The 13216-nt window shown below is 46.8% G+C and overlaps 1 protein-coding gene across 5 annotated transcripts in view; it reads left to right on the forward strand.

The window, feature by feature from the left end:
- Positions 1 to 13216, forward strand: part of SLC4A4 (solute carrier family 4 member 4) — a 230154-nt gene that overhangs the window by 133599 nt on the left and 83339 nt on the right. For 4 of the 5 annotated variants that reach the window (XM_072862885.1, XM_072862890.1, XM_072862889.1 and 1 more), the window contains exons 5-6: positions 1115 to 1275; positions 3972 to 4151. In XM_072862885.1, the coding sequence (XP_072718986.1) occupies positions 1115 to 1275; positions 3972 to 4151 (341 nt within the window). The remainder of the gene's footprint in view (positions 1 to 1114; positions 1276 to 3971; positions 4152 to 13216) is intronic. The other variant, XM_072862888.1, reaches the window with a different exon arrangement.

Below are 13216 nucleotides of genomic sequence, written 5' to 3' on the forward strand. Positions count from 1 at the left end.
TGCTGCAGTAAAGGAGAAAGGCCTGTGGCGTTTCTTTCCTTTTCCTGGCGCAGCAGAGGTCGAAGCCGGGTGAAGTCTCCTCCTCAGGCCCCGCCGAAGGAGCTGCTTGCTCCGTCCCGGCCGCCCGCCCGTGCAGAGCCCTGGCCGGGGGCAGCGGGGCCACGGGCAGGGCCAGGCCTGGAGGTGGAGGTGGGCTGCAGCCCGGCGCTCGGGGAGGTGAAACCTCCTGCTAGGGCATGGTTTTAGGGGCATAAAGAGTATTTTGCACAGAACAGGATTTAACCTTTGCTCTAATCTTCAACTAGAGATGAGCTTTCTGGTTTTTTCAGACCTACTTTGTTGAATCATTAAACAACGGCTAGAGAGCGGAGGGAAGGGAGGCGCCCCTTAGTTCGGGTCTGTTCCTTTAGTGGGTCACTTGTTCTGCTACGACCATCTTCGGATTTGGTTGGGATGTGCTCCTCTCTTCCACCCTCTGCCCCACGCCAGGCTGTGGGTATGGGCCAGTAGTATTTGGTGCTGCTGAGTTTTGGCGGTGGCTGAAGTTTTCAGATTTTAATGTCTGGATTTGAATACTCGAATACAAGTCACCTTATTTTCAGAAATGCTGATTTTCACCCCCTCCACCCTTTTTGTGGAGCTGTGGTGCTCAGTCCTTCTCACTTGAGGTTATTTAAGTGTGAACGTAGTTACCTGCCTTTCTCTCCATTGGGTCTGGCGAAGCGGCGGTCGAGTTGTTGTGGTTGGTTTGATGCGGTGTTGATCTCAGCTGAGTTGCTGAAGCCGCCTATGTACTCTTGGCCTAGAGCAAACATGGGCTAAAGGGTGTTAGTTTAAGTCTTGGTGAAAGCTATTACAGATAACGTGTTTTACCTCACATTTGCAATAGTTTACCAGCAGGCAGAGCATTATCGCCGCTCAGCTGACGCGTACCAATTCATTAAGCCTTTGCAGCTTGATCATGGATTTGTGGCCTCGGAGATGTGTGGGAAAATGCCTGTGCTTGAACTTGTCCGTATGCCGTGGTGGTTCAGCTGTCTCGCTGCTTTCGGAGATGTGTGTCTGCAAGGACCCAACAGCTTTAACAAAGTCTCGTTGCTCTGCCCTCTCGTAGGTGGATCAAGTTTGAGGAGAAGGTAGAACAAGGTGGGGAGCGATGGAGCAAACCTCACGTGGCCACCTTGTCCCTGCACAGCTTGTTTGAGTTAAGGACGTGTATAGAGAAAGGCTCAATAATGCTGGATATGGAGGCCTCTTCTCTCCCGCAGGTGGTGGGTAAGTAAAGCTGCCTTTGCTCTCCCTCAACTCTTCCCTAGAAGTTTTTCTTAACCCTGATTATGGTTTCACTGATGGTTTTAATGAAAAAGCACCGCTTTTTCAATGAAAGAGGAAAATAAAGACATAATCCTCCAAGGAATAACAGGGAATACTAGAAAGTACATGGGGAAGGATAACAGATAAATGAAAGGAGTTCTTCTCAATTCAGGAGGAAGGGTAAAAGAATCAACTTCAGTGATAATTAGTGCTTACCTTGAACTGTTTTTTGGTGATTATACAGAACCATTTGGAACCTGAAGTACATATCCTAAGTTATATCCTCAGATATCGCTCTGTGTGTGTGAAAGGAATAGCATACACTGACTTAATTTATGTTCACTACCAGAAATGTAGCCTGTAAAAGGCCAGCTCTCGCAGGACAGAGAGAGCCGGCAAGCGTTGCTTCGTGCAGAACGTTGGCCGGCGCGGTCAGACCATAGACTGCTTTCGGATGAGGTCCCAGGGTGGGCTGCTGAAGGCAGGCGAGGCTCTGTTTAGGATGGGGTGCTCCCCTCCAGCAAAGGAGAGCGAAGAGCAGCCACAGGACCAGCTGATGCTTCACTCTGCTGAATGGGATGGCAATTTGTTTGCAGTCAAAATAGCCGTGGCCTGGGATGACACGGAGTGACGTTGCTGAGAGCTATACCATGTTCCTGATGACGTGTGAGAAGGCATATGAAAACATATTTTAAAAGTGAGCCATCCAGTGGAGGTACATTTCACCAAAACACTGAGTTTAGAAGCCATTGTGTGAAGAGGTGTAGAAGAGCAAAATGAAATAAAGCCCCCGTAAAACTCAGTGCTTTGGATTATAATCTCAGGAAGCAGGCTCAAAATTGTCCTGGCATGAGATTATCAAATATCAGGTGTTGCACTAGTTTGTAAGACTTGGAATTACAAAAGCTGCCTCTGATGTTAGCTACCGAGTTTTGAGCTTAATTTTGTAGGTGCTTACGGTGGCATTTACCTTCCTTTATGTTTGCATCTGTGTATCCAAATGCACAGCTTTGCAAAGTTTAAAAAACAAAACAGAACAAAAAAACCAAAAAAACCCCTCTGAAGTTTTACGCTGAAGCTGAACGTGCTTCAGAAGGTAGCAGGTGATGTCAGCGGTCCAAAACCTTAACCCTCAAACATTAAATTTCTTTTTGAAGTCACTGCGAGATGTCACCTTCAATATCCTTCTTCAACACCCAAATTAAATCTCATTCCTGGGAGATTAAATTACAAATCAGTGGCTGCTGTTGCTGTAACACTGTCCTGAGTGGGGTACTTTTGCTTGTCCAGATCCTTAATCAGATAGATAGGGATGTCCAAGAAGCCTGCAAACGTGGTTTCCAGAATTATTTAATCATGATCACTTGGTTGGTTTCTAGTAGTGACACGCAGGAAAGAAAAACTCAGAGCTCTCTCTGTTGATTTGTGTTATATCAGAAACATGGAAGAAATACTTGCCAAATGGAGAAGGATAAACTTGATGGAGAAAGACATGTTGTTCTGATGGAAGTATTCCAGAGGTCACTAACAAAAAATAGGAACAACAAAAGCTCACAGAAAAATGGCACTTTACAAAGATAAACCTTTTGCCAAACATTTTGGGTCACCGTACCTACATGCATATAATCGGCCTTTTCTGAGTTTGGGTGGAAGAACTAGGCTTTTTTCCCTAGGGATCTGAAGAGGCATTAATTCTTGGGCAGCATATAGAAAATGACTTTCTGAGTGAGCAAATGTGATGCGTGTTCTGCCTCCACTTTCCCATAACTTTTATTATTAGCACAAATAAAAGTTACTGGTAGACAAATAAGAGCTGCCACTTTCCCTTGGGGGACAGCACGTTAACTGAACTAATCAGGGGACCGACTTAATGTGAGATTTAATGCACAATAGAGATTCTTAATAAATCTGGCTACCTTTTTTTTCTTCCTCCTCTGGGATAGGGGAGCAGAAAGGAGAGAACTGATGGAAAGTGAGGAGTCTTTGCAGTGGGCTGGGAGCCTTTTTTCCTGGTGATTCAGTTAAAGGCAAAGCCACCTAACACATCCTGTGACAACTGGAGCAAGTTCTGCCTCTTGTAGTTGCCATCATTTTGCTTCAGTTCTGAGAGTGATTTAATTAGTTACTCATCTCCAGGACTTTTTCCTGTCGTTAGATTAGGTTTTACTGGGAGCCTGCGAGGTGAACTCGGGCCTTGTTGAATCTGATAGAAGTTTTACCATGTTATTTTTGGGAGTGTACTGGAACTTGCAATGTAGCTGTAGCTTCTTCACAAAAACACAGGGTCAGAGCAGATTCCCTTTGTGAACTAAGAACCATCTTATCCTGGGTACGGTTGATTTGAAATAGGCTCAGCAGTGTGTATGAACGTAACAGAAGGGAGTCTCGGTGCAATAGGTACGTGTCGGTGGCTGATGGGTTTTGCTGGTTGGAAATGCTTATGTTCCGTTTCAAAAGACATGTCTAAAAGAGATTCCCATTAAAAATAAAATGGCGAAATCTCGTGCTGGTTTTGAGATGGGAAGGAAAGCCTTCAAAAAGGTGGGGTGAAAATGATCCGTCTCTCTCCCCCCGCTCTCCCTTGATGCAGCTGATGTGATGTGCTTTGTGATTAACTGTCCTCTCCTCTCCCTCACCCCTTTTTTTGTGTGCGACAGAAATGATCGTTGACAATCAGATCGAGACGGGGCTTTTGAAATCAGAACTGAAGGACAAAGTCACCTACACGCTGCTCAGGAAGCACCGGCACCAGACCAAGAAATCCAACCTGCGCTCTCTGGCTGACATTGGAAAGACCGTCTCCAGTGCAAGTAGGATGTTTACCAACCCCGATAATGGTAATGCAGAGGCTAACTGGCTATAGCCTTCCCTTTTAAAGCAACCCACCAAACTTGCCCGCCGAAAACTAACTGCATTGCCTTGACAATGCTTTTCTAACCCACGATCAGCGTAGCGAGACCCGTGCTGATGACACATCAGCGGTGGGCTCTGAAGGCTGCTTTGGCCGTGGCACGTCGCTCTAACTGTATCTTCACTGGACTGAGCGGGAGAGGAGGGGAGGCGGCAGGCAGGCAGCAGGGTGCAGGAGGCACAGGGAAAGGCAGAGAGACGCTCTTGCAGCTGGCGTGTAGGAGATGGTGTAGGAACAACGATAGGAGAGAGAGATTTACAAAAAACTCCAACCATGCCTGAACTAAAAGGCCGATCATCTGAAATGTTTGGGCAGAGCCGAAGCTTTCGTGCGCGTTCGATTTCTCTAACAGATGGTGTCGATGGCACTCTTAATCAAAAATTACGTGATAGTAACATCTAGCTTGCATTTTATTGCCATACAATAATTGTCCAGTGTGGGTAAAGCTGATTTCCATCTTGCTTTATTCATCCTAAAGTTGTTTCGTGGTGTATGTTGTGAATGTGTCTCTCTTTCTCTCTAAAAATGGCGTAATAGGTAGTGCCATGTTTATAGTGGTGTCTGTAAATGTGCGTCTGCGCATGGATGCAGACAGCTATAGAGGCCTTGGCGGTGACTCTGTACTTACGCACACATTGAGATTTGCAGTCTTCTTACTATAGTAATCAAAAAAGACGAGTTTTAAGCCTATTATCGTGTCTTGGAGTTGCGTCAACCGCCTCCTGTTGCAGTCTGGAAATTTGTCTAAAAGTTGCCATTTTAAAATACCCAGAAATGAAAGCGAGCGAAGAAATTATTGTCTTCTTTCTACATTTAAGGCCTCTAAGCTTTCTGTGTTCTGCTTCTAAAACTCACCCTAACGTTTCTCCCTAACCCATTATCATACTTTATTAGTATTTCCTACTTTTTATCATCCTTTGCTTTTGCAGCAGGTGAGTACGTGCATGCGAAGAATATGTCTTGCTCTTGATGATGCATCTTGTCGTGTACGAGTGCCTTGATAATGCAGTGATTAAGTGAATAACACAAAGGCGCAATAACCCGAGTCAAGGGGATGTCCTGGGCGTGCAGCCTTTCGATGAGTATCCCTGCAGGAGTCCAATGGAGCAGAGAGAGGGACTGTGCTTTGGAGAGCGCTGTAAAGAAATTCAGTTCTGGGGAAGGAGCTCGGCGTGGCCAGGTGGGGTGGCTGGTGCATGCTAAAGATAGGGGAGCCTCTTCCAGAGCACACTGCGGGGAGGGAAGGGTTCTTCTGGGCATCACCAAGCTTTGCTTTTGGCCTGCAAATTCCCCCGAGCCTTGAGCAGACACCTTGCTAACTGGGGGATGTACGCGGGTAGGAGCGCCTGTGGAGGGCCAGATCCAAGAGGGGTGGTGTTCAGGAGCTCTCGCTGAACTGTTGCTCCTCAAGCCCCCCCTGCTCGTTTCCCGTTAGCCTCGGGCATAACATTTGTAGGTGCCTCAGTTTTTTGCCCTTAAATCAGCCAGGCACTTCAGATCCCTGGAGGATGCCTCAGTCATGTCAGGACTGGGCACCCAGCGAGTAACTCGTGTTTGTTTTCAGTTGGGGCTAAGAAATTACGTTCTTCCCAGCACGTGCTCTGGGGCTTTCCATTGTGTCCTCCCCACTGTTTGTATGGGAGGCGTCTGCTTTCTGTTAAAAGAAGGAAACGGCCGCTGCAGGTAAAATACGTAAGCATTATTTGCGGTGGTGTCTATAGATGTCAGTTACCACCTCCGTGACGATTGCTCTTTCTGGATCTTAGAAAAGATGAACAGGTTTGCTTTGAGGAGAGGGATCCTGGACTGTAGCCATGCTGTATGGGAGGCAAAACATAAGACGGACACGTCTTTAGCACACGTCGCTCGGGTGCTTCAGTCGCCTTGTGCGTGGTGTAGGGGATGCCCTCCGTTCTCGGCTCCAGCCCCAAACCCCTTTCCTGCGGGTAGGCACTGCAACACCGAGGGTTACGGTAACACGGAGAGACGTTTCCAGGCTGGCCCACAGTACGCTTGTGATTCCACAGTCAGAGCTCACCACTTTCACGTTGCATGGGAGACGAGCAGGTAGACTCCTGACTGTTGGGAGTGCCTCTGTGGTTGGGCAATGATACGCTTTTTTCCTGTGTTACAGTTGAGCAAGTAATCAAGTTGAGTGTTTTATTCTCTGAGTACCTGTCTCAGTGAGTTCTGAAGGCGTAGAAATGTAAAGAAACCTTTAGGATTGACTTTATGGCATTGCTCTGATTAATGCCTCTTTCAGACACAAGAGTCTTAATTGAAGGGGTTAAAACGGGCTCTGTTTACAGCGCACATCCTCCTTCCACCTCTGTGTTGCACCTATTTGTCCTGCACCGTATGCTTGTAACAGCCTCCTCCTTTTTCAGCAGCTGGTGAATGTCGAATTCTTCCTTTCTGCAGTTAAAGTCATTCCTTGAGGAGCCATCAAAACCTCAGGGTGTTAAAGACACGTTAAAACTTACTTAAGGGGTTTGAAGGTAAATCGGGCTCAGTGTATTATGCAGCTGTACCTTGGACGGTAAGCCCTGTCTCTTCGCTGTACGGAGCTAGACTTTCAGGGCTGGTTAAAGAGAAAATAATAGCGTGCTTATCCTGGGAGGGATGGTGCTGACAAAGGGCGTTCGTCTAAGTTCTCACTCCAGCCCCTGCTTATTTTTCGTGGCGAAGGGCATCCTTTACTCGGATCCTAGGTGACTTCGTTTCTCATTCATTTCTTTTTCTTGTTCGAAGGGGCTGGGCAGGTCCTGTCTCAGTTGGACTGATTCTCAAGAAATTCTTTCCTGGCTCTGCTTAGCCCGCTGGCTGACCTTCAGCCACTCCTTTCATGTTGTTTTGCCTCTGTTTCCCCACCTGGGATGTTTATGTGTTATGAGACTATAGAATGCATTATGTTCTGTGACAGTTCAAGTGCTTTGAGACCCAAGGAGGGAGAGACTTACAAACAAAGGGAAATACTTCATGAATAGTTGTTACCGTTATTTATTATTTACACTTATTATTGGATTCCAGGGAGTTGTACCATGCTCCCTGGAATCCAATGAGTGCCTCTCATGTGCTTCTAAAGGCAGAAGTTGTTCTTTAGACGGATAAAAATTTAATGAGGCCAGCAGGAGTGCAGCTGTCTCTCAACATGGCTAATCACAATAATGAAAGTGCCATCAGCCCCAGGCGCCCATAAATTTCCCTAGTTTCTTTCCAGGTAGGTATTTCCTTTCAGTGTCTACCTTTCATTTCAGCGTCAGTGAAACTTTCATCCAATATTCATGCTGCCGCCAGGTCCATGAGAACGGCAGCCCCTCTGTGCATCGCTTGCTTCTCACCTCTGCGCAGTAGGTTTAGGGGCTGGTAGATTTGGGAACAGCTTGGCTTTCTGCTCGACTGACGTTTCCTGCCGTTGTTAAAAGGGGGAACTTCTCATCTCTAGTTTACCCGTAAAACACATCGATGTAAATTACAAAGCACCCTGCTCCTGTGATGGACACAGTTGTGTGTTCATTGAGGGTCGTTAATGAAACCGTCTCTACTGAAGCTGAACCAGACCCTGCTGTAGGTTATCTGTAAAAATATTATGCAACTTACTGGCTCTTACTGGGCAGTCACAATTGATTTGGAACCTGCGATTTTGATGGGTACCTAATTGTATTAAATTACATTCAAAAACGTTTATTTAGGAAACACTTTAGCCTAATGTCATTAGCACAGATTCTGCCCATGATTTTCCTTCTTTTTTTTTTTTTTTCAGGGCAGTCAGGCTTAAAACTCAAATTAAATAATGACAAATTTCTTCAAGGGTATCTGTTAGACCTGAAATCTGGAAATATCTCCCGGGCCATGGTTCTCAAAGACATTGAGGTGCCTGTATCTCACTTATTTCAGAGCGCTTAAATAAGTAAGTCTTAGGAGCTCTAAAATTTTCTATGCCTTTCTTAGCTTCATGATAAGCTTGTATAAAGTCCTGTCTGGTATTACATTTAATCATAATTAAAACTTCTGAATGTGTCCTAAGAGATTCTTTATTCACAAAGCAGGAAAAAAGGTAAATAAGCAGAAGTTGCCAAGACTTTGCCTGTGAAAATGAGTGTATTTTCACTCCGTTGCGTATTGTTGGGAATTTCTCTATAAAGCACCCCGGTCTGTGGCTATTGCCGCATTCTTATTTCCGCGTTCTGAGATGACTGAGCCCTGTGCGGTTATGTGAAAGGCATATAGAAATTCAGCAACCTGAGAAACGGTCATTTACCTCCCGCCTCCCCTCTGCCGTGACTGATCCCTGGGCGTCTCCAGCTGCTCCCTCTGCCTTGGCAAACCTCCCCAGGGATGACCGTGGCTCTGTGGTCCCTGGTAGCAGAGTCATCCTCCGCCCCCTTCTTTCATTTCCCTGCTCTTTTTGAAGAGAAGACTCGATAGCAATCAGATGGGCAGGAACACGGAACTTTTGAGCGGCACAGGTGTGTGCTGAATGCCTTTTATTCATTGCTGCGTCATAAAGATCGATACTTGGATCATGCTTGTGGGAGGATGTTTCCTCAGAAACCCTTTGCTCTTGGGAAAGAAATTGGGCAGAAGATAGTAATTTCTTAAGTGACATCGGATGGAGGATAAATCAGAGCACTCCTTTGCTGTCCATTCAGCAGGAAGAAGATGATTATCAAAAAGCCGAGCAGACAAAGCTGTACCAAATAATTACTCAAAGTTACTTTACAAAGACACCGCCCTTTTAGTTTCTTTTATTGGTAGAAAGTTGAGCTGTATGACGTGTTTGACAAGGACATTTCGATTTTACATTTCAATTGAACTCCTGCAGGGTTTTTTGACAGTTTTTTTGTGCGTCTTGTTTTGTTGACTGGCTTTCTAAGGGTTCTTTGTGTCCTTTCCTGGCACAGGGTACAGCACTTGACGTGAAGCCCTGCAATAAATATCGTATACGCTAGCAGCTCTCCAGCAGTCCTTGCCCAGCTGGCACACCTTTGGGTTGTAACGCAGGTCTGCCGTGGGTTTGCCACTGTATAAAATGAGAACCGTGGTCACCGTTCCTTATGCAGGTGCCTGAGGACTGTCTGATCAGCGTTTACAGTGCTTCGGTGGTGACATTTGCTATGCATTTTTGACATTTTTGTTTAAAAGCTTCCTGCCTGCCAGCATTTTGTATAATTTAACACCTGTGAGAGCCTTTGGCAAAAGCGTTGAAGAGGAGTGGTTGGATGGTACTAAAAGCAAGCTGGCAGGGGCTGTAGAAAACGGTGATGTGTTTAAATGTGAGTGTTTAACCACCATAAATAATGGCATGCTACCCATCGCCACGCGGATGGTGTCTGTGCTGCCCAAACACCCATGAACGTTATTTATTTTAGTTGTGCTGACAGTGTAGTTTGGAAACAGTTGAGTTAAAATAACACTTAGGCTGTCCACAGCGTGTTGGCTGATGCACTGAGAGAAGCATAGGGAGCAACAGATGACAGCCTTCCTCCTCCAAAGTTTTTATTCTACGTTGGAGTTCAGATTTGTTCGGTTAAGTGTTTTTCATACAAACTGCATCCTCAGTCCCTTTAGAGAGCTGAATGATGGCGTCAGCTGAATGATACCAGCCCAGGAGGAGAGAGGTTTAAGTTAGAAATGAGATGTTTTTCAAGGAATGCTTGGAAAAACCCCACCAGTGTATTTAGCCGTTTGCGTTACTTGACGCATCGCAGACAGGTACGCATTTCCCAGCCCGAATTGGTGTGCCTGGGTACGTACGTGGTCGGGATGCTCCAAGCTGGCTCCTACAGGGACGTGACCTGAACTTTTCTCAGATGCGCTGTGTGCCTGCCGTTCTTACTGACCGCACCGCAGCTTGGGACTGCTCGGCACAGCTAGCACTGCAGCTGCCTTACTCAGTTGCTTGAAATCGGCTTCTAAGGTGCCTGAACTTTAGACGCCAGGGATAGAAAATTGGCTCCAGATCTGCCAACTGAACACTGAAGGTGGAGCTACGGAGGAGATGTCGTGCTCCAAATGAGCGGGCTTACAACTTTGGTCACCAGACTGTGCAGAAAGGTGCACTTGTGTGTAACTGCGACTGTTCAAACACTGTCTCCTACCTGCCTTGCTTGTGCAATTGCTTGAGCGTTTCTTTCTTGCATTTTTTTTTTCTTTGACTTTTCAACTTTGCTCTCTTCCTCCTCTTTGCTGCTGCTACTGTCTCCTGCTTGCACCGCGCAAGCACGCAGCCCACTCGAGAGCTCCGTGCCCTGCCTAGCAACCCGCACGTTGGATGATGAAATCCGAGTGCAGCGCAGCCCCAGCGTGGGATGGCTCAGTAAGTCACGGGCAGGGGTAAGGGCGGGCGGGCTGGGGGAGATGAGAGGAAGAGGAACGGGTGACTCGCACCAGCCCGTCTCCTAACGCTTGCTGCTGCATTAAGAGTGGGAGGACTGGAAACGCGTTCCTTGTGGAATGGCTGCTGCTCTGGCTGGCCATGTTACCCCCACTGTCCCCTCCCGCGGCTCTGTTGCACTCTGGTTTGCTTTTTTTCTTTATCTGGGATGAAACGGGTAGGTCAGGCTGCACTCCCCTGCGGGCGGTGGTCTCCCTCCTAAGCCATCTAGAGACATTTCTTTCATCTATTGAAGAAACCTTTGGCTGTTAAAAGGGCTTCACGAATTTTGCCACCAATGCAGTATTATAAATGCAATGAGCTTAAATGTTTTAATTTCCGTATAAATTAAATACAAAAAGAGGCTCCCTTTGTCACACAGCTAGCAGGCCCCACCAGCTTTATCTCTCAGTGGTGAGCTGGACTTTTCTCAGGCCCCACTTATCTCCGATTATCCTTTGTAAAACATTACTCATCAGGAGCCTTGCTGATGACAGAGGAGTGCGGAAGGCACAGCTTATTGCACTGATGGCACAGAGATGTTCTTTTTAGGCCGTAGCAGTCTACAGAAGTCTGAATTTCAGGGTATTCCCTGTGAACGATGACTACCGAGCCTCTTAGCAGATGAGCTAATAACACGGAGGGGTTTGGACTGCCTGCCTTACTTCTTGCACCACTACTGGACCGAGCACAGCCAAGGAGAGGCTCGCGTTGCCTTTGCCAGAGAGACAGTAACGTCAGTTAGGCCTGAATCAGGAAACTCTCCTTAGGTAGCAAACTGCGTAAGGGTGAACGTCGTGTGCCGAAGTCTTTGGCTGAGGTCTCGGCAGCAGAAACTTTTTGCTCCGCTGGTTTGCCCAGGGCTCTGAGAGCCTGTAGGCTGAGAGGCTTGTGGCTTCCTTCTGCTCCCGTATTTCCTCTCAATTCAGAGACGCTGCTCACCCGAGGACTCCCAAGTTTTTCAGGTTGGGTTTTTTCCTCTCTTTCAGGTCTTTCTCAGAAGCGTATTGCTAGGCTTACCCCAGAGACTGAGATGACCTCGTGTGACTGTAACCTCCAGGTGGTTGAGTCTGCTGCAGAGAGTTGCTCTTATGAGCAGGCTTGTTATACAAACATAAAAAAACAACTGTTGGGCATGTCCTCCCTGGCTTCGGGTCTCCAAAGGTGCACAACCATTAGGAACCTGAGTCAGAAGGGATTTAGGCTGTACAGATTTGGGCCACAGTGTCCGCAAAGCCAAATGGCTTTTGAGGCAACACTGCACATGTTGCATCTTGCATTTCTAGCAGCATTTTTCTGTTAGTGACATTGCTTGGCGGTCAAGATAAATTCAGAGACTTGGGGAAAACTTCTAAGTGCAGGCTGAGATACTGTCAAGTTCCTTAGGTCAGCAAAGCTGGTAAAAGGTGAAGCTTGTGGTTTCCAGTCTGTGGTCTAGGGATCGTCTAAGTCAGTACTGAGTGAGACTAGTCTGAACTTGAGGACCTTGTAAGGCATCTTCGAAAGATGATATGCACAGACACCAGACTTCAGGGGAGAACAGTCATATTACATGCTCAAGAGGTTTTGGCTGTCAGCATTAAGTGTAAAATTTCTTACAAGGAGATGGAGATACGAGTCATCTTAGCCTGTGAGAGCCCTATTTAAAGTGGGATTGTGAGACGCTTTCTACCTCCGAAGAACAAAGAGTACGTTGTAAAGTTTTGATGCTCAGATCTCTTAAAGCACGGCCGGTCTGATGACGGAAAAAGGGAGTGAATAAGGTCTGTGTGTTGTGCCCAGAAGTTGGAGCTGTGGCTGACGTGCTCACAGCTCTTTGTGGGGATAGCTCTCAGAAACGAGTGCAGGTGCAGGCTTGCTTTCTTCTCGGGCTCAGGTCCTCCTTCCTGGTAGGAGCTCTGTCACTGCCTGAAATAGGAGCGCTATCACATAAGTACTTTCTTTAGAGAAAATACCAGAGCAGCGCTGAATTGCCAGCGAGGGATTTATGGGCAGGAGGGGGACGTTCCTCATCCGAAGAGCTCTAACTGTGACAAAAGGAGTTTCCCGGGAGCCCTCTGCCCAGAGGTGCATGCTTCTTGTTGTACAGGGTTTTGTCTGATGTCCCTCTCTTCTAGGCTCCGTGCACTTGTCCTCGTTCAGCCTAGTAGTGGTAGTGCTGCCGTAGCTGGGATGGTTTTAGAGTATAGTCAGGGTCGTGTTTGTAGGGAAGGGTGGTATTTATTAAATCAAGGGGTAAAACTGGAAAAAGCAGACAAGTGTTTTGGCACGTGGGTCTGTCCAGGTTTGGAATAAATATGGGATGCTTTGAGAAGAGCTGCTGTGAGTTTGATGTGGTTATGTTGATCATGTTGGGAGAAAGAGGCTGCTAGCAAGAGGCGATAAAGTCATTAGCTGCTTCCCCTGGAAAGAAGGGTAATTATTGCCTAAGAAACAAAGCAAACGAGTGTTGTAATCTGGAACAATATCAGCTATGAAAGCTGTGGGCCCTGATTTTAGTCTGTTTACTCCAGAACTGGACCTAGAAATTTGGAAAACCACCAAAGCCGTCTGCAGAAAAGGAAGGGATACCTTCAGCAGACGCCTTTCTCTACAGCTACATACTGCAGCTCTTC

The sequence above is a fragment of the Ciconia boyciana genome, chromosome 5 (genome assembly GCF_034638445.1).
Source record: "Ciconia boyciana chromosome 5, ASM3463844v1, whole genome shotgun sequence".
Classification (NCBI taxonomy): domain Eukaryota; kingdom Metazoa; phylum Chordata; class Aves; order Ciconiiformes; family Ciconiidae; genus Ciconia; species Ciconia boyciana.